Source organism: Populus euphratica, unplaced genomic scaffold (assembly GCF_000495115.2).
Source record: "Populus euphratica unplaced genomic scaffold, PopEup_1.0 scaffold25.1, whole genome shotgun sequence".
Taxonomy (NCBI): Eukaryota; Viridiplantae; Streptophyta; class Magnoliopsida; order Malpighiales; family Salicaceae; genus Populus; species Populus euphratica.
This window is the reverse complement of record NW_011499851.1, coordinates 2941983-2964009: the sequence shown is the minus strand read 5'-3', so window position 1 is coordinate 2964009 and position 22027 is coordinate 2941983. Positions and strand designations below refer to the sequence as shown.

At 33.8% G+C, this 22027-nt stretch overlaps 2 protein-coding genes across 2 annotated transcripts; one reads left to right on the top strand and one right to left on the bottom strand.

The window, feature by feature from the left end:
- The first annotated feature begins 7672 nt into the window (after nt 1–7672).
- LOC105121682 (protein N-lysine methyltransferase METTL21A-like) lies at nt 7673–10065 on the top strand. The gene is made up of 2 exons (XM_011020407.1): nt 7673–7717; nt 8283–10065. Exons 1-2 carry the CDS (start codon nt 7673–7675, stop codon nt 8982–8984), a joined length of 747 nt encoding a protein of 248 aa, XP_011018709.1. The 3' UTR covers nt 8985–10065.
- On the bottom strand, nt 9355–22027 carry LOC105121627 (regulator of nonsense transcripts 1 homolog). The gene is made up of 29 exons (XM_011020356.1): nt 21186–22027; nt 20034–20285; nt 19791–19961; nt 19633–19683; nt 19427–19519; nt 19071–19166; nt 18870–18920; nt 18660–18778; nt 18206–18314; nt 17364–17486; nt 17211–17282; nt 15745–15816; nt 15569–15635; nt 14977–15119; nt 14797–14868; nt 14598–14726; nt 14221–14376; nt 13810–13923; nt 13628–13726; nt 13465–13542; nt 12538–12672; nt 12350–12424; nt 12075–12192; nt 11514–11884; nt 11358–11420; nt 11184–11255; nt 10658–10789; nt 10452–10571; nt 9355–10216 (listed from the first exon to the last, which is right to left on the bottom strand). The coding sequence occupies exons 1-29, from the start codon at nt 21699–21701 to the stop codon at nt 10085–10087; spliced, it is 3801 nt and encodes a 1266-aa protein (XP_011018658.1). The 5' UTR covers nt 21702–22027; the 3' UTR covers nt 9355–10084.

Below are 22027 nucleotides of genomic sequence, written 5' to 3'. Positions count from 1 at the left end.
ATATTATTTTAATATATTTTTAAATAAAAAATAATTATTATCAAATTCTTAAATATGCTTTTACATAAATTTTTAATTTTTTTTAATACAAAGGAAGCGTTCTATCTCGAATGTACCTTTATTCTACATTAAAATAGCAAAGTTGCCTTATAAACAGTGAGAATTATCAGATTGAAAAGTCGAAATACTTTCCGACATATTTTTCTGGTCATAAGAATATGGAAGGCGTCCTTATCCAATAAAATATTTTTGTACAAGTTTGATATTCTAATATTATAATTAAGAATAAATTAAAAATTATTTTAATATATTTTTAAATAAAAATACATTTAAAAAATACATTACATTACAGTATTTAGAATTCAAAATGGTTGTTCCATTAATAAAGAAAAGATATATACTTTCAGCACTGATTTAATATATATATATATATATATATAACAAAAATTTGTGAAAAATTAGTTCAAAATAAAGAGAAATGAGATTTAATTCAACGAGCAAGTCTATTTTACAAAAACTTCATCATCAAAAAATTAGATATTATAACTACTGCATCATTCATACGTGTTATAATCATTAATAAATCGCACATGCAATTTTTCATTTTATATATATATATATATATATATTATGTGTGTTGTTAAAGATTTTCTTTATTTTATTTTTTATTAAATTATTTTAATTTTATAATTTTAGTTGTAAATTTGGATAATTAACTTGAATTAATTCAACTTTTATTGTTTGAGTTATAAGTTTGTCACGTTAACAAAGATTTTTTTCAATTAAATTTTATTATTTTATATTTAATGAGTTTTGTTTTCCATAAAACTCTTGAATGAGTATTTATATTTATATTTGAAGAAAAATAAAAATATTGTTAATATTTGTAATAAATAATTAATAAGGTAAGAAACTCTTTTTTTTCAAATGAATTCAAAATGAAATTAAATGTTTAGCATTATAATGATTTATACTCAAATTTATAGTATAATGATATAGCAATTATAGTTATAAAATTAAATATTTATTTATTATATTGAAATGAATAATGATAAGTTGACTCTTAAATGTCAAATTTTCACATTTGAGTTTAATCAAATTAATTATAAAAATTAAATGAAAAAGCAACAAATCAATTGTTTTTTTTATTTTGAATTTTTTTTCAAGTTACTATGGTTTTTCTAAAAAAAAAGATTTGGTTCATCTTTTATTATTGTTTATTATTTTATTATCTAATTAAAATAAAATTAATATATTTAACTTAACCAGGTCTATAATCGTAAATTTTTCTTTGTAATTCAAAATGTGTTTATAAAATTTAAATATTATTATTTATAAAAAAAAATAACCGACCCGTCATATATTGCGTGTACATGGCTAGTGAAGAAATATAAGAAAGGTAAAATCAATTTTAATGCTTAAGATTTCTTTGGATTACCAAAATGCAAAGCATGTATACAAATGTCAAATAAGGGTAAACGGGTGTTCTAAGAATCTTTGTTAGGAACTAATTAAATCTACTAATTTAACCTCCAGTTTATTTTTTGATGATAGAATTTACTGTAAATCATAGAAGTTGGTGTATTAAATAGGGAAATAATTAAATTTACTAATTTAGCCTTCAGTTCTTAAAATCTTTCGATTTTTTTGAATTTCAACAAAATTTTATCCGCAATGTAAACTAGTATATACTAAATGATATTTTCTAATCAATTAAAGCATTGATTTATATTTAAAAAAAATTGGAATATTTTTAAAGATATTATATATATATAAAAGATTTTCTTAACAGATTTCAACTACCAACTTGAAATATGTTTGACAATCACAAGAAAAATCATTAAAATAACCCTATTATTCAATTAGACCTTGTAATTTTGTATGGATTTGTTCTTTTGAGTTCTATACATGTGTGTTTTTGTAATTGAAAATAAATAAATAAATAAATATATCAAGATATTCTTTTTTAAGAGTCTAAGATTTTATAAGTATTAAACTAACCTGACCTAATTGTGGTAATATTGGTTTTGTATTTTTTTTTTTCATCACCATATGGGAATAGAAATTAGGTTCGTTTAGTGGGAAAATAAAAAGAAATATTGCTTTGGTGGGAAGGGGAAAGAGAGTTTTTGTTAAGGTTATTTTTGTCGAATAAAAGTTAATCTAAGGATATAAGTTATTTTTTTAATTAAAATTAGATTTTCTTTTTCATTTAAGGACATATATTACATTTTTAAGTAGACATAGATTTTATTGTCATTTATATTAAAATCCAATGAAAATAATAAATAATCAATAATAATTATGTTTAGATTATGCTTAATGAGTGGTCAAAGAGCCCCCGCTAACTCTTGTCATCAAATATCAAGGCACATAATATTATATTAGAATATTTTTTTATTTACAACATTATATACGAAAATATCAAATATCAATGAAAACACCCTAATCGCATCCAATGATTTTTCCAACCACATAATTTGATCGAACTTACTGAAAGTTAATTATACCCATAATTTCAACCACATAATATCCAATGATTATTAATCTATAATTGAAACAAAATAATCTACAGATAAGAACAATCTAATGCACAAACTCGTAAAAGGTAAGAACATGTTGTTAGGTCTTATTGGATAAGGTTGTGCGTGCTCCAACTTATACCCATGCACTTTCCTGGCTGAATTCATTTTTTTTTTATTTGATTCCTAGCTATATAATTATGAAGTCATTATATTTATAAAAAAAAATTATGAAAAGCGTACTTTAAAAAAAAAATCACTTCTCACAATAACTCATTCATTAAATCGATGAATCTCAATAGTAATAGTAAATCCCACATATTCAATGACTGAAGCTTTTGATGAAATAAGCATTATTAAAAAAAACAAAACACAGCTGAGTTTTCACCTTTTGTTTTATCAATCCATTTCTTCTTTTTAAGATATTCCTAGAAAATTAAAAAACAAATTAATGAAATATTTTATTGGCATATAATAAAGATTTAATTGACAATAAAAAATATCAACGAAATAAAATATCTAACAATATATTTTTTAATAGTGGTGTTCATGATATTTTTCAAAGGTAGTAATATGTTGCCTATTTCATCGATATTTTTTTATTTTTGATGGAGTTGTAACAATAATATTTCATTTGACCATTGATAATTCTATCATTATTTATTTTTTTATTGATTTTTTCATTACCTATTTCATTAGTAATATTCTTTAAGTTTTACCAAAAGTTTCATAACAAGTGAAAGGTTTTTGGTAGAAAAGTAATGATATCAAGTTTTCGATGAAAAATTTTAATTTTTTGTTTTGTTTTTTATGATTCTCAAGCCGACAACTGATTGCTCATAACAAACCGATAGCTACAATCAAAAAAGCATGTCTAAAAATTGATTTATAGAAACTTCACAAAGAATAATGTTAAATAGATAGCACAACCTAAGTTTTCATAGTTAAAAGATACAAGTAGTAAATTTATATGAGTAATGCACAACAATAAGATAAATAAAATTCAATACACGGATAACTTTTTTTTAAAAAAAAATAGATATGAAGAACACATTATAATTTTAGTAGGAAACCATTAAAATTTCAATTAAAATACAATTAAATCAGCAATGTTAAATATACATACCTAATATATCATATAAGGTTTGAACAAGGTGAAAAGGAAAGGGGGAAGATCTTGAACCATAAAGTTTAGAAGGGAGAGGAAAAGGTAATTCATAATTGCACCTAGTTAAGCCGTATACATTATATTTTCTTGTAAGAGTTATATTATCACATTTTGCATCTCAATAGATAGTTGTTCGAGAATTCTTTTCCAGACAATTTCATAAAAATCATGTGATATATAACTTAGGTCAAAATATGATGTACATACAGTTAAAACAGTATAGTTAACAATAGTAAAAAGAATATGTGAAAGTGTCTTCTCTAAATTTCACAATTATATTAGAGGCTATTTGTTTGCGTGGTTGCTTCTGCATTTGCAGCAACCACAAAAAACAAATATTTAGTTATAAAAAAATACAATTTATTTTTGGTAGGAACCATAATAATTCATGTTTGCAACACGATTTTGGCAAAGCAGTTTTTGGCTGCTTTTTGTTCTTCAAACCGTGTTTTAATGAATAGTGCAATTCACTTGCATTATTTACTTAAAATAATGAATAGTTCACTTAAATAATTTTTTTTAAAATTTGTTTATTTTTTGTACATTAAAAAAAAACCTAGTTTAGAGTGTGGATTAAATTCACTCGCATTGTAATGTCAAATCAATTTTATTCCTGATAATATTTTATCTAATTTTACTACATGCTCAAAAAATTATAGAAATTGTACTTCTTGTCGGATGAATTTTGTATGTAATGGAATTGTAAATGGTTTAATGAAATAATAAAAACTATTTTATATAAAGTATTACTTATTTCATGATGTAATAACAATAGTTAAATCTACAATATTTAAATTAAAAATCATTAATATTAATATATATTTTTTTAAATTATTTTATAACCTCAATTTCAAAAGCATTTTTAACCAAACACATTAAACTATTTTTGTCCAACCTCAATTCCCACCACAGTTTAAACCAACTATTTATTTTTTCAAATCAACCTCAACTAAAAGTAATTTTTATAAAACAATTTTTTTCAAACCATAACCACAACAGTTATGTCAATGCCAAACATACAAAGATGTTTGTTTTGTTATCCTCGACTATTGAACATTTGTCTATAGCTTTTACATTAGATATCTGTTCATAATCATAACCTTAATTCATGTCACTATCACTACTCAAATAACTTGATGAAACAAAAAGCTTTTGTTAGACTTTAACTTGTTGTCTAAAAGAATAACAATGAACATAATTCAAAATAATCATTATTATCATTATCTCATCATAACTTTTTCTACACTTTCACCATCAAAATAATAACCACCACCTTACTGCCACCATTATTAATTATTATCATTGTCCTATCATTATCACCATCATTAATCATCATATCGTAACCACTTTTAATATCATCATTACAATAATAATCACTATCATTATCATCGATATTATTATTACCATAATTATCACTACAAATTTTATCATCATTATTACTATCTCTATTATAAACATCATAAATTTTTATATCATATTATCATCAAATAAATAATAGCATCAATTAATACCCTAATTGTTATCAATAACTTATCAATTATGCATCATTTCTTCGGTTCAAATATATTCAACCTAAATTAATATCATTAATTAATATAAATCCCACATGAAATCAATTGTCACCAAATTTCCAACTTAATTAACACAAATTAATTGATACCTATTAAATTACTCATGATTTCTTCAATTCTAACACATTTAAGTTACAAAATCATACTCAAATTTATTAAGTGATAAATTAAATATATTTACTCCAAATCTCAAACAAATTTTAAAATACAAATCATACATTAATATAATAAAATTATCATTATAAAACAACCAAAACAGTTATATATACAAGCAGTTATAAAAACTACAAACAAACTTTAATAAATTAACTTTAAACATAGATGGGTAAGTTTACTTTCTTAACAGAGGAAAGCTTAACAAGAAATGAAACCAGGGGTGGGAAGCTGATACTACTGAAGAGGTCGGTAAGCATCAAAGGGTTATGTAGTTGGTTTTGTAAAGGGGTGGAATTGATGAAATGAGAATGAAAAAAAGAGAGAAAGATAAAGAGTTGTGATTTTAATTGAATAGAAAAATAGAAAGGAGGACTATCAAGTTTTAATTCCTTTTAAAATCACCGATGCAATTTCAATGGCCAATTTAATACGTTAGAAGTCCTAACAAAATTGTCAACATAATTTTTATCTTATTTTTTTATTTCATCACTAAGAAATTATTATGAAAAAAATTGTTGTAAATTTCATAAGTAAACAACACTAAAATAATTTTTGTCAGTGTTCCTATTACTTTTTTTTTCTAATTTTCATATAGTTTTACTCATAAAAATAATCATGGAGAAATATTTGATTCGCCATAAAAAATTGTGCATTTTACATATTAAAAGCTTACCTGAAAGCCATGCATAAAAAAAAACAGGACTGCCCAATTATTATTTTTTTTCCTTTTATCCTCCTCTCTTCCTTCTCTCTTTCTTTTCTTCAGACGTGGTTGGCCCATCTCCCTTTCATTTTCAACCCTACTCACCTTTTCTTTTCTCTTCTCCTCTCTTTTTGTCTTTCCTAGGCCCGGGAGGGCTTTTCTTTCCTTTCCCCCACCTCCTCCTCCTCCTCCTCCTCCTCTCGGTCTGGTTGGGCCTCCTCTCTTCCTTCCACCTTTATAATTTCTGTACTGTCAATGTGTGTAGAAGAACACGGCAGCAGCTCAGTTGAGTTTACACAGAACCATATAAAAAATCAAGGGGGCATCATTGTATTTTTCTTTTTCTTTAGATAAATCTGAAACCCACGTCAGCTGTTTCGAGAGGAAAAAGAGAACTTATTCTGCCTTATTAAGACATTCTTAAATATTAAAGCACCTGTCTTCTTAACGTCCTTGAATATATAACACATGAACACACACACATATAACTCATATCACTCTCAAGTAAATTTTTCAGCCTTTAATTTTTAATTTTTATTTTAAGTCTTTTGCATATTTGCAAAACTATAAAAGGTTTTTACGGTGATTGGTACTTTTCAGTAGTGAATTAATATTTTTTTTTATGATTTTGTATCAAAACATGAGGCTGCATGTTATCTTTTAAGAATTTAATTTTGTTTTCAATTTATGATTTTGTATCAAAACATGAGGCTGCATGTTGTCTTTTAAGCATTTAATTTTGTAAGAAAACAAATTACTATTCCAAAATTTCAATTTATATCGGCATCTTATAAGAAATTACCACATATACTTTTCCCAGCTTTCTATCTCTATTTTCAGCTTTTCTTTGAGCACCAACTTTATTAACAATAGTTTTAACTACATGTTTTTTTATCAAAATTATTTTTATTAATTTTTTTTAATATTAAGTTAGTTGAGAATTCAACTTTAATTTTTCTCATATATTTTTTTATAAAATTATTTTCTTGTTTTTTCTTTTCAATTTTGTGTTTTTTTAGAATTATTTTTATTTTTTTAATATAAAACTAGTTAAAAATTTAGTTTTGTAGTTTTTTTTTTAAATATTGTGGATTGATACAATATTTTTATAATTTTTTTTAGAATTATCTTTATTGATTTTATGTTTTTCATATTAAGTTAGTTGATAATTTAGTTTTATAATTTTTTAAAAAAATATTGTGGATTGCTACAATGTTCCCTCATATGATTTTTTTGTTATAATTTTTTTTTAAATTATATTTATAAATTTTATTATTTTAAATATTGAGTTGGTTGAGAATTACAACTGTAAATTTTTTTATCAAACATTATAAATTGCTATAATATTTTCCTGTATGATTTTTTTTGTTATGATTTTTTTTAAAAAAATTTTTATTTAGTTTATTTTTTAAATATTAATCTTGTTAAAAATTTAATTTTATAGCTTTTTTTAAAATATTATAAATTATAATATTTTTTTTATATTATTTTTTTAAAACACAAACATGTCATAAAGCCACCGCATTTCACGAGTTTTCTTTAAAGCTCAAAAATGCCGGAGCTGTCAATCAAACCAAAAGAAGGCTGCTCATTGAGGGTTGTTGGTGGCGGGGATCCCTGAATGCTAGTTGGAGATGGTAGTGGAATCTAGCTGAGATTCTGGGCAGGCTATGGTTGTTGAGATTTGTTGATAGTAGTAGTGGAAATCCACCAGTTAGAGTTGCCACTCGCAAGCAATTCCTTGTCGTGCGTGAAAACAAATGAAGGATTACTTTTTTGGAGCGCTTTCTTCGTTATTTTCGCACACTTAATTTTATTGTATTACTTTTTTATTGTTATCTTTTTAATTTATAAGGATTTTTAATAGAGAAATAAGCAATTTAATAAAAATGAGCAGCATAATTTTAAATTTAACTCTTGGATAGGGTTAAGATTTGACCTCATCATTTATTCATTTTATTAATTCTTTTTTCTATGTAGATTGAGACTCTTGATAATTTAAATAGGATTTTATTAATTAAGAATTTTTTTATATTTAAAATGGCAATTTTTTCTTAGGTGAACCTGGATGTCGCGCCATCCTTGCATCTGGAAGCAAGAAAAAAAAAAGGCGCGCAAGTTGAGAAATAAATTAAAAAATAAAATGAAAGGTTTGTCTATAGAAACCGACAGTTTGTCAAAGCTTTCAAAGACTGTTAACCACGGCCGTCAGAGAGATAGACATAGCCGGTCAAACACTTAAAATCCACGAACTCGGAGACGTGTATGACTCTTTAACGGGTCGTGCATTCACCGGGTCATGGATTTGGGACTCAGCCTTGCTACTCTCTCGGTGGCTCGCGACTTCTCAGTTTGATTTGCGAGACAAGTTCGTCATCGAGCTCGGCGCGGGAGCCGGACTGCCAGGCTTGACAGCGGCACTACTTGGCGCTAGTCGAGTCTTGCTAACGGACATCGCGCCGCTGCTCCCTGGCTTAGTAAAGAACGTTGAAGCGAACGAGTTGGAAGACCGAGTCGAGGTGAGGGAACTCGTTTGGGGATCGGAGGAGTCGCTGAGTCGAATAGGAGAGTTGAGGCGATTCGACGTCGTGCTGCTGAGCGATGTGTTTTTTGACCTGGAGGAGGTGGCGGCGCTTGGGCGGACGTTGAAGAAGGTGTCTGGGAACAAGACCAGGGTTCTGGCGGCGAGCGAGGTGAGGTTTTGGACAGGCGAGTGCTTAAATGAGTTGGCGAGTCAGGGTTTCAAAGTTGTAGAGGTGCCGATTCAAGAGGATGGGAGTGACGGTGGAAGGGATATCTTTGCAGTGTACAGCATAATCCCGCCGGATGAAGAGGAGTGTCAAAAGAACACGTCGGGCTCCTAAAAGGTTATGGTTATTATGGTAATGTAGTCTATTATGTAGTGTATTAATAAATATGGATTGAGATAAACTATTTATCTGGCTAAAATTTAGTTTTAAACTTTGTTCCTGCGGTGGTAACTTTCTTTTATCAAATAAGAGCGGCTACGGGCTCATAATCCTCTACAAAAACTTCACTTGGGTAGAACGTAAGTAGACGACGCACAATAGCTTTTCCCACGGCTTCCCTCTTGATGAACTTTGAAACCAGGTCCATTAGTGAAGTATTTAGCAAATTGTTTGCAACTAGATTCGCTATTTTTCTGGATTTATCATTGCATTAAACATCTTTGTTTTCCCATTCATAAACATGGCCACCAATAAAAGCAAATTACAAGCAGAAACCATCGCCACTATTCATTAGATATTACTTCATTGTCTCCAAAGAGTACAGATCTGTGACCTTGCAGAAGCCCCATGGTACCAAGAATTTAAAGCAAAGCCCATTTGATGTAAAAACCAATCCCACACTTGAAACATACCAGCCAAGTGCAAGATATCACTGGCTGGCTGCACATATTGAATTCCTCGGATATCATCGTCTAACCATCTAGCTGCTGTTTATAAGAGTATAATTACATGTCAGGAAGAGCTGAAAGGGTCAGGCGACTTTCCCAGTCAATGTGAAAAACTCTTCAGTGGTGGTAACTGCTTTCGTATAATTAATAGGGGTCTCCCCTGCAGGTCAAGTATTATATATACCCCTCATCACGACGTCCACACCCTTCCAGCAAAGCATGCCATGTAATGCTCCTTCGGAACTTTACCTTCTCAAAACACTCTACTTTAAACAGGCAATTGGGTTTATCCTTTTCTTTCTCAGCCTCGGATGTGCAGCCCACATCTGCTCACACACCCCATAGCTCTCTGCTATGGCTCACTATCTTTTATTCTTATCACCCAAGGTATTCTTTGGCTAATGGAGTATACCAAAACTGACCTCAAAAGAACGACAAACTCTTCTGCGCTCTTGGCAGAGGGCACATGTGACGGCACAAACCAAGTTGCTGAATTCAAAGATCATAACCCATCATAGCCACACACAAAAAAGTTACCATGCACTCTCAACCGTTGTAATGGATTTTCTGGTTTTGGGTGCCCTGACCCTGCTGAGACTGCTGTTGTGGAGCCTGTAAGTTCACCGGCTGAGTGTTGTAGTGGGCAAAGGGCTGAGAGTAAAGAGAATTCATCAAGCCCTGCATATAAATTGACCAAACTATGTTTTATATACTGGGAAGAACCACCAACCGACTTACAAACAAAAACTGCAAAATTATGCAACAAAAAAAGAAGAGGCAAAATTAACACAGCGCTGCAAGCATTTGATAAACATGCAAACATATACATGATGCCAAATTTTCCTACATGCAGTTTTGGTAGTTTTGCCTCTTGCACTTCTTTATCTCTAGAGCTTCAGGTATCAGAAAATACCTGAGATTGAAGTTGGTTTGGAGTGGTTATGCCAAAGTGGCTCTGCGATGCATCATCTTGTGAGGGATCATTAAAGCCAACCTGAGTGAATAGCCCTTGTGATCCATGAGCCATGTAATCCTGCAAACAGAAGTTCATCAGGGCTCAGATAAACAGCAGTCTATCGGTGATTAAGAAAAAATACATGATGTTTTCAAAAGGCAAACCTGAGACATGAAATCATTTCCAGAACCAAAACGAGAAAATCTAGCTTGAGAATTCTGATTCAAGAAGTTGCCTGGAAACCCGCCTTGGGCTCCCTGTGTAACATAATCCACAGCATATCCACTTTGAGATGCCTGCAGAGCATTTTGCATTACAAAAAAAATCTCAAGACAGAAGTGCATTCTCTACCACCACTGCAAAAGGAAAGACCATATTTGGTTGAAGCAAGACTTCAAACACAGAAGTTAAATGACAAGTTAATCTTCTCATTTTGCCTCATTTGCTGCTAAGCAAAGCCTACCATTATATACTCGAGAAATTTTGCCAACCCCTTGATTATCATGTATAAATTCAAAGCAAACCTAGACCAGAGTATGAAAAGCATTTGAAAATACAAAAAACTGAATATTCCACCAAAGAAAAAATCTAACATCACATTCTCCGTCCATTTGCACCATCTATGAAAAAAAGAAAAAAAAATACTACTGGACATATAACATGATCTCTACTCTTGCAGGGCTTATATACCTGAGTGGAGAAATCAGCAACATTGTAAGGAACATGCGATCCCTGGCTTTTGAAGTCATCACCCAAGAACTCCTGGTTGATTGCCGTCAGAAAAGGAATTAGATGGGACAAAAAAGGAGAGGCAAACTAAGTCAATAAAACATAATTTTTAAGGATAACAAGCCGGGAAAATACCTGGGACATACCCCCCATGGAAAATCCATCACGAAATGTTTGGCTCGATCCCTGAACTGGAATCTATTTATGCAACAAACACATTCAGGACACAAGAATACTATGATAGCAATAAAATCATATAGATGAATCAAATTGTTAAGAAAAATAGCTTACATTATTAATGTATCCAGGCTGAGATAATGCACTACCCACAGATGGCTGGCTATTTGGATTCTCCAGGGAAGAAAAATTGAAAGATCCAATGTTCCCATTGCCTTGCTGAGTGCCTTGCTGGTGTGGGAGATGACTTCCAATAGGTGCACCAGCATTGCCGCGCCCAGCACCAAAACCTCGACTTCCGGGCTGAGGGACTTGAGGAACAGCTCCAATTGGTCCATGCACAGCTCCACGAGTCGGAATAGCATATGGTTGAGAAGGTGGATCACCATGAAATGGTGGAATGGGGACCCGAGGCATTGGAAACCCAGCAGGATGAGCACCAGGCTTGTGGGTACCATTGGGTGGGGCAGGTGGCATATAAGATCCTATATTTGGGACAACACAATCTAACAAGTCAACTTAAGCACAGCAGAGGAACTTGATTGAATAATAATGAGTGTGCTTCAGTCCTATTCTACTTTTGAGTATGCATATCCTCAGGGACTCATGGAACTTAGATGCCATCACTGTGTAAAAATTCTAGGATTCTAACTAGCCAAGTGAATCGTAGCATACCCCTGGCACGGGAGTTTCTTCTATCAGCATTTGGGCTAGCTGAGGCGACAGACCCAAAATTATCATTAGGGACAATTCCAGGTCCACCACCAAAGAAAAGCCTCCTATCGTTATAAATCTGTATGAAAACATGGCCAACCACAATCAGTTCGTATTTATTCCTGACAAGCACTTCATGATACAAAAGACTAAAAAAACAACACAAAAATGGAAACTTGGACAAATTTATCCTTAGTCAATGATGCTGCCCTTTCCTAGAAAGTTGAACCCCGTACCTTTTTGGGCTTTTGAAATTGAACCATACTCTGCTTTAAGTTATTCAAAGGTCCTTCAACCAAGCACTCATGTTCCTGGTGAAACAATTGTAGCAACCAGAAAGAGTAAAAATGTTTCAGTAATAGCAAAAAGTTGTGCAAATGAGAGTTCCATAAAAAGCATAACACAACAGGTAGAGAAGACATACCTTGTAGTGAGTTAATAAGCTATTCCACAAAGGCTGCTTACTTAGAACTTTCGGGTTTCCCAAGATGACAATACCATATCGAGCACGGGTTAGAGCTACATTCAATCTCCGAGGATCATTAAGAAATCCAATGCCCTAGAGAAAGTGACAGTGGTCAAGCACGCGATCATAAAAGAAAACCTTTTTATCTACCACAAGAGACACCTTTGATGGTGAACAAAATAAGAATGGGCTGGAAATTAAGTCTAAAAACTACACCAGTATCTGTCAGCATTGAATTTGGGGGGGGGGGGGGGGGTGTCTAGTACAATAATCTGACACACACAGAAGGGATATTTCACATATGTTATCAAGCAAGTTCTGACGACCACTCAAAGATATATGGCACCAAACCCATCAAATAAGTGCTTCCACATGAGTCTTGTTAGAACTAGGACCCTACCTTCTAGCATACATGTGACGGGGAGGAGGAAGAGGGCAACTTCGGGATGAGCACCACATAACGAAAAGGTTAAATGCTGAATGATAGCATCACACCCAAATTCTCCCTTCTACGACCGCAATTTGATATAGTCCTACGACTGGACAAACCCAAATTCTCTCTTCTAATACCACATTTTGATAGTTTCATGTGACCAGACAGGGCCTTTTTTATTCATGTGATTACCAACAATGGATTTGATAATGGTCTCCATTAAATGTCCACGTGCACAAATGAGGATTGAAGCCATGATAAGATGATACAGCATGCACAAAAGAGTGCAATAAATAAATGAGCACACAACCCAAAAGGCTTGAAAAAATAGAAAACAAGATCAAGATTCAAAGCTCGGGCTCTGAGTTGAACAGCTACATTCAGCCTACCCCTTAAAATTAACCACATAAGTTTTGTGATCCATAGAATTTGGGAGGGTATAGAGAACCAACCTGATGTTCATTGCTCCTAACACAAGACAAAATAATGTAGTCCTTTTCCCTTCCCTGAAATGAATCAACGCTTGCAACCTGGAAAAAAAATGCTAAACCATGTAGCAATTGCAAGTACATATTGAACAGCATCTAGACCCATAGAACAGAAGCTATGAATTACCTCAATTTCCTTGTATAGTTGCTGCCTAAGGGCACCGTTTCTTGACATATAATTCACAATATATGCTCTCTGTCCCTCGTAAGGTGTTATCACTCCAATCTGTAAAATGTTGTACAAAATCAAAATATTGTAAAGCAAAGAAGAAATGCACCTATGAAAGCAAGAAGAGAAGATACACATGCCTGACTAGGGACCACACCGCTCCTCAAAAACGTAGTTACAATTTTTTCAACATTTGCAGCCTCCGTACGATTTAGATAGGATGTCCCGCTGGCACTTATCTCTTCTTGTCCCATCTAAAGAACAGCCATCGAGTTACAAAACATAGCCTTGAAAAAATATAACAGGATATACACAAAAGGAGACCAGAGATTTGTAGTGCATTAAAAGAACTTGCTGGAAAATTCTTTTAAGTTAACAATATTAGCATATTAAAATAAATATATTGTCATAATTTCTTTCTGATACTATTCAGGTGGGAATATCACACAATTCCTATAGACTGTATCAGCCCAAAAAATGCACTAGCTAAGTAATTATCCTTTTTGTTTAAAGTATTGTAATATAATATAACCAATATGCAAATATCATACCTGGACATAAAAGAACATTGGACGATTTGGCACAGGCCAAGGGAAATCAATGCCTGATGACTGTCTCTCATTGACAGTCACACCATTTTGCAGAGTGCCTTCATAAAAGCTGTTGGATGGAAATTCAGAAAGAGATGGGTGCATGCGATATTGAACCTGGAGTATGAAAGAAGAAAACATAAGTAACAGCTTAGCAGCATCCTATGAAAGAAATTAAATCAGCCTTGATACAAAGAAAGATGAAATTTAGTGCAAAGTAACTAAATTATAATTGATAATGAGCAGTTCCTAACAACCATTTCATTCCAAGCAGGATAAATGTGCTAACCATAAATACATGAGCAGACCACACACAGAGATAACTGAAATAACATTACCTGCAATCTAATTGGTTTCACACCAAGTAAAACAAGGCGTTCAAAGAGAGACTGGGCTAACCCAGCACGAGCAGCTTTCTTGCACATAATGACAGGACCAAGCTGGCAATGGTCACCAACAAAAACAACCTAGCAGATAACTACTCATCAGAACTGAAGCATTTGATAGTAAAATGGCCATGTCAAAAATCTTGAATACCTGTTTCGCCCCAAGTACCAAAGGAATGAGACACTCTGGTTCAGTCGCCTGAGTTGACTCATCAATAAGTACCTAAAATAAGGTAAAGAGTGTAAGTTTCCAATAGTTTAGCAACAAAAGATGAGGGCAAAAACAAACGATAAGAAGAAAAAACAGAAGAAAAATAAGATGCATTTCTACCTGGCGAAACCTAAAATTTGCCAACCGAGGATCTCCAGCACCAACACAAGTGCAACATATGACATCAGCACTTTGAGAAATTTCCCTTTCTGTTGCTCGTTTCAGAGCTTTGTATTTTTTCTCATCACTACTGGACAGTTCTCCTGTTGATATAGGAACAGAGAAGAGGGGAAAGAAAGAAAGAATGAGAACAGTATTAGGATACACTCTGAAGTCCACTGTAAAACTGTATATCAAGACTGGCACATCCAACCAGAATAAAACCAAATCTACAGCACCAGGTACAAAAGAAATTATGTTGTCAGGGAAGAGTTATTTGTACAATTTCTAGTAGCACCAGTCTCAAATCCAGAAGCCAGATATAGTTATTCCTACGACTATCAAGAATACATTAAACTTCTAAAGACTGAGTGACAAATCAACAAGGTCCCAAATCATATAATCCCACATGCTTTGAATGCATATGAAAATGTAGGGGTGCGCAACTCTATGCAGAAGTTGAGGTAATCAAATTCACAAATGAGCATCTCATTTGCAACTTGTAATTAATAATGAAGAATTCCATTTTAAATATTTAAGAGGAAGGACACACCTTGTTCATCTTTCAACTGTTGCAACTTGTGAAGTTCACTTTTCTCTGAAGTGTCTAGATGTCTAACCTGTACCAGTCACTAGTAATTAGAATCTATAACAGGAAAGCTAAAATTGAGAAGTGCACACATGAAAAGAAAAGGAAAATGAAAGGCAGGACTCTACTAATTGACAAACCTGATAGTGAAGGGTGAGATGCTCAACAGGAGAACTAACAGCTTCCCTTGATTTTGCACATAGCCTAACAACCTTAGTTGAGGAAATACAATCCATGAAAAACAAAATTATGTCAAAATACATTTACTTGTTAGTTTAAATGACCGGCATTACAAAAGATTTAATTTGAGCACCCAGATAGTATAACATACTATCAGCAAATAAGTGTTTTATGTTACTCCATAGAAACATGAAAAATCAGCAAATAATTCCTAGGACTAGTTTTCTTCTTCAAAATATTAATTCAATCCTTCATAAACTAAAGATCATCAGGGAACAAAAAAAGATAAGAAAAAAATATGAAAATAACAGCAAATATTTTTAGGGACCAGTTTTCCTTTTCAAAAATTTAATTTGAGCCTTCAACATCCATCAGGGAACAAAAGAAAATTCAAGGACATGACTAGCCATGACTTATCCACGCTAACAGAGATGAAGAAACAGGCCCAATGGTATAAAAACCTCACTGCCTTTCCAAGATCATAAAATGCAGCCCCAAAAAGAAATATTTCCAAATGTGTAAGTCAGAGAACCACGTATCAGACAGCAATTTGTTGAGATGAAAATGGGATTAAGAGGTTTGAAGAAGGACAAGGACAAGGCCCCTGGTCTCAATGTATCACTATAACTTTTTCTAGTCCTGCAGGGACAAGACTGAAGATGATCTCATCAGTGAAGGAAACATGGATTCTACATTCTTGATGTTGATTCCTAAAAAATAGTTCTATCGAAGTTAGGGACTTCACACCTTTCAACCTAAGCTGATTGCGGATATTTTCACCTAGCAACTAGGTTTAGTCCGACAGGACATATGCAAAGTATTAAAATACTATTTCTTAATGTGCAAGTATTTGGAGGGGCAGATGTAATTGAATAGAGTGCAGATTTGCTGACCCAATTATTAAATTTTGGGAGGGCACAGAAAGCAAAATCTTTTTGAAGGTGCTACGTCGCTCCCCGTTGGATTTTACCATTAAAGGTCAATTCTTCTCAAAGCAGCCAAGGTGAAGATAATTTTTCTTAGCATCTCTCGCTTGTTGCTGTGTTGCTCTCCGTTGGATTTTACCATTAAAGGTCACTTCTTCTCAAAGCAGCCAAGGTGGGGTAGGATAATTTTCCTTAGCATTTCTCGCTTGTTGCTACTGGTATCTAGAAGAGTGTCTTTGACTAATATTTGCCAAGATTGGAAGGCCTTTCTAGTTTGATCTCAATATCTGTACTTTCAGAGGGCGGTTTATTCTCTTTCTTGAGAATCTTCTTTTGTCCATATTAACAAAGCATTTTAATTACAAATACAACAACAAAATTTCAAACTTAAGCTCAACAAATGTGAGCGTAAATGACAAGAATCAATTTATACTCGACAACAGAGTGGCAGGAAAAAAATTATACGAAATTAGTAATTAGGCAGGGCTTTGTGATCTCACCTTTAAGCCGGTGGCACTTATCTTCTCAGCTAGCTGATCTACAGCTACATTACTTGGGGCACACACCAAAACCTAAAGGAGTTGAAGTACCTTGAGTCATGCATGCAGTCAAGTATCTGAATGAGCTGATAGTAAGCATTTTAAAGAACTTGCCTGTCCTTGTCCCTGTTTAGCCATATGATATACAATGGCGGCAGAAGTGACAGTTTTTCCTGTTCCAGGTGGACCTTGAATCAAACTTATAGGCTTCTGGAGGACATTCTTCACAGCAAGAACCTGTTAAGTGGAGGAAGATTAGGATGACTTACAGCAACACACAGTTAAATAAGGAATTCCATTAAAATAGTTTAAAAAATCACAAGTTAATAGGAATGAAGACAACAATTTGCATTCTGATATGGAAGCACAAATATTCCGAAAAATCTCAGCTAAGTTAAGATCAAAACATTGCAGCAAGGAATTCATCATAAGCCACATAATTATCCCACATGAAACCATCAGGGAAGTTTTTGATTAGTTCACAACAAATCAATCCGTAAAAGAACATGGACAAGCATCAGACCATCGAATATGATGCAGTTCATGGCAATGACCCTTTTTTGTTCCGGTCACAAATAAAGACATCTTCAGTGCAAGAATAATTGGTGGATAGAAAGTAAAGGAAAGATTCCCCCCCCAAAAAAAAAAAAAAGAAAAAGAAAAAAGAAAAAAGATAACAGAAATAGAAGCAACAAAAAATCAAAACCATGTCAAAATGGCACTCAAGTGCATAAATCAATATATATCCAACAATCCATGAGATGTCCCCCAAAAGTATTAGCTTATGTTCTCTGCATTTGAGAAACTACTGACTTGTCATAACAACACCTTGAAGCCAGAGATTTTCAAGTGGTGGAATCATTAGTCTGAACAGAAAGATCCTAGTTTGAGACAAGATGCACTAAAATTCAACTAGTTTAAACTTGGAAATTGGATGGGTAGTCAAGGCATCATACTTGTGATGCATTCAGCTCTGGGAGACCAGGTGCACCAAAACGGCGAGGCAATGCACTGCGAACTGTTTGATTCTCAACCTCATGGCCCAACAAGTGATGGTATATATACCTGAAGAAGGAAACTAGCATTATAAAGACGTTCAAAAACGGCAATCCATGTTCAATACACAAGACAGTACCAAGACAACAGAAAAACAAGGAGATATGCTAGCTCAGTATTAATATACAAATACACAGTGGTAGCACATTACAAGCAAATGATAACTACCCACTAATAGTAACATTAGTTTGTATAAGATGATAAGATGTTACTAGCATGCCTAATCTCCGCCTTACTTCAAATAGAGACAAATAAAAAATGAGATAAACCAAAACATGATTCACATCCAGTTCTCATTGTCTTGTGTCACAGTAAATAAAAAAAGCGCAAACAAAATTGAATCAGCCAACCTACCCACTGACACTGGTTTCATCCACTGCAAAAGTCTTCATTGCTCCCTGCATCCGATCAAAGCTCGTGCTCTTCCAAACAAAATCAACACTAAAACCATGGCTCATATCAACAGGAACTCCCTTCATACAAATAACAACATTAAGCAATAGTGTCAACATAACTTAAAGAAAATCAGAAGTGAGAAATCAAGCACATTAGTATCAGAACTACCTGACTAGCGCGAAGCTCGAGTGCAACCTCCTCTTGTGCAGTTAGCTTGATCTGAAATAATAGAGAAGCAGCTTAATACCAACATTAGAAGCATTTAGTCATGTGTTGTCTTCCTTTGAGAATGTAAATCACCTATTAATACCAGATTAAATTGAAAATAATTAAAACTTCAAGAATTGATATCAGAAGAGAGCTGCATACCACGTGCCCAACTGATTGCCATGCTGGATGAGCTGCATCTCCAGAATAGCGCAGTCGCAACTCATCACCAGGTACAAGGCGCAACTCATTGTCCTCCTATAAAATCAGCAGTTCAACTTCCTTAAAATGACAATACAGATAGAAGCATGCAAACAACAGAAATCAAGCAGCACAAGGCAGAAAAAGAAAAGAGAGTAATAAACTAAACTCAGACCCGTGTTTCTAAACAAGCAGGTAAGTAATACATTACACCATGCTCAACATTTCTAAACAACTAGGAGAAATAGAAGGGAGAAGATGTCGCAATTGGCAATAAAAATTAAAAAATGAAAGAGCAAAAGCAAAAGAGTAAGCACCTTTGGAAATACAAAATATGCAACACGCTTCTTGTTAAGGCCAATATCCCATCGAATAGTGACATTATCCTTGCTTTGAGACTCTTTCATCATCTACAGGAAAATAGCATTATAAGAAGCTGCTTAGTCTTTTGAAGTGTCGGAGATGGATTTTAAGGTGAGAACAATAAAACCTAAAAGGGATTAGGAAAAGAGGAGGTGCATACTTTATCATAGTCAGCTTCAAGCTTAATAAGTGGAGCAAATACATTTTGATACTGCAAAAAAAGAAATTGTCAACTCATCTGCAGAGAGCCATAATTGACTTATTGTATTTCATGTTACATATCAAACCTAATTTAACAACTATCATTAAAGCAGACACCTGATATGCATCTTCATACTTCAATGCTACAGGCTGAGGTTCATCATCAACACCAGGCTTCTCAAGATCTTCAAGAGTGGCATCAGGATTTGTTTTCCAAAGTTCTTCCACTTTATTTATTTGTTGAGCACTAATTTGGCGTGCCCTCAACTGCTCCTGTTCAGATGGGATCTGCAAAATACAACATATAATGCTGTTCTTGAAATAATAGAACCCTTTACTGATGAATAGGAAACTACCAACCTTCACAAGCCACTGTAGAAAACACCTATCATCAATTAGAGGGCACCACTGGCTCAGGTCCCAGTTCATGTCCTTCAGTGCATTAACATTCAAGCACGGCTCCCTGCAGAGGAGGACAACAACACTCTCTGTCTTGGCCGATATAAATCCAAGAAGAAACACATTTCGGCAACCACAGTTGTAGCACTCAAGAATTGTTTCTCCCAGAGGGCTGTCTTTATGGAGACAGACCTCTTTATGCTTTGCTCGAACCTAAAAGAAGTTCCAATAAAATAAAACTCAATTCAAAAGCAATGTTAAAAATTGCCTCCATACTAAATTCAACTAAGAAGCTGACAGGAAATAGGGAATGGCAAATTTAATTGTTCGGATTCAATTTTGCAGACAGTGAAAATACATAGCATGGGGTGACAAATACATTCTGAAGTACGGCACTAAAATGCTATAGGACATTTGCAAAATTAGAATCCCAAGTGTGATGGTCATCATGATCTAGAAACCAAAACCAAAACCAATGCAACATTACTAGCTTCCTTAAGACTTCTAAAATATATTCAGTTGAGTTTAAATCTCCAGTCATGATTCAGGGTATTAACATTTAGCTGCAGTTGTCAAATAAAATAACATTTTTGTGTCACACCATTGCCCTTTCGCATATTTTTAAGTCTAAGTAAAGTGAGATTACCTAATTACTGGACCCCTCGTAAGGAAAGACCAAAGCAACCTGAAACTCTTCAATCCTAGCATCTTGCATTTCCATTCTTCACATATTTCCATATAATGGATTTTCTTTAACAGCTCAACATTTATTAAAAACTAATCACTTCAATTTCAATTAAATTCTAAAAAGAGCAAAACCCAATGCGATTCAGCACTTCCCTACTTGGCCAAAATCCCCCCTCCCCCATAAAAAAAGTCCAAATAAATTGCCCGAATTCAAAACAAAAAAACCGCACAAAACTAAATGGAGCCAAATTTAAAGTTTAACTCACTCTGAGAGCTCATATTTTCATTCTTAGCATCCTTTATATTCAAGAATAACATGTTCTACAAGCTACAGCCTAATCAGTAGTCACTCCAATTTCAATCCCAAGAATAAAAAAATAGAACCACACGAAAATCAAACAAAAGAAACGCACAAACCACACTCACCAGATGATTAACAATATGCGAACCAGAGGTATTCCCTCTCGAATTACAAAACCACTTTCTACAGGACGGCACATTACACCTTACTACACACGCAGGATTCGAAACCCCACAGTACCTACACGCGTGCTCCGTAAAATCTCCTTTCCCAAAATCATACCCATCATCATCTCCCGTCTCTTCAAAATTCAACCCTCCCATACTCGCCACTAACCCCTCCACCACCCCCTGGGTCCCACTATTCGCTCCTCCCCGCGCAGCAGATTTTGACGCAGCAGGTGAATCAGAGTGGTGATCGGAATTGGAAGCGGCGGCACGGTGGTCGGATGAGGTAGGGTCTACGGAGGAGGATGCGGCGGCAAGCGAGTCTGAAGGAGTGGGCCAGTTCACCGGAGAGCGGAATTCGGGGTAGTCAAAATCGGATTCGCCTTGTGTGTTGAATTCAAGGAAGGTGTAGGCGTCTGTTGCTGTGTCTGGCTGCGACGCTGTTTCGTATAGGCTGTTGTCTTGGGCATCCATTGTGATTATCAGGGATTTTGATCCGATTAGGCTTCTTCTTTTTTTTTGTTAGGGTTTGGAGAGCGAAATGCGAAATGGGGATGAATAGGAGAAGAGAGTTTTAATTCGGGTGTTTCAGGGAGGAGGAGAAAGTGAAAAGAGGCGCTACACGCGCTGGCTTAATTGGGATGAGGAGTGTGGGATCTTTAGGTAAAGGGCACATGAGATGGGAGATTTGGGGAATGGATGGGCATGTGAGATAAGTGGGTTGGACTTTGGATGCGGCAATACGATTGCCGTACTGAGCCGGAGCGCGTGGGACTTGTACAGAAAAGGGGCTAATTACT

Bases quoted from the DNA above. Each gene is read 5' to 3' on its own strand.
- LOC105121627 (XM_011020356.1), bottom strand. From the start codon at position 21,701: ATGGATGCCCAAGACAACAGCCTATACGAAACAGCGTCGCAGCCAGAC. The intron at 14,727-14,796 runs GTATTCAAGATT...GTTATCTGCTAG, and splicing joins TGGTACTTGGGGCGAAACAG to GTTGTTTTTGTTGGTGACCA. The intron at 14,377-14,597 runs GTAATGTTATTT...TTCATACTCCAG, and splicing joins TGAAACCAATTAGATTGCAG to GTTCAATATCGCATGCACCC.
- LOC105121682 (XM_011020407.1), top strand. From the start codon at position 7,673: ATGCCGGAGCTGTCAATCAAACCAAAAGAAGGCTGCTCATTGAGG. The intron at 7,718-8,282 runs GTTGTTGGTGGC...GTTTGTCTATAG, and splicing joins AAGAAGGCTGCTCATTGAGG to AAACCGACAGTTTGTCAAAG.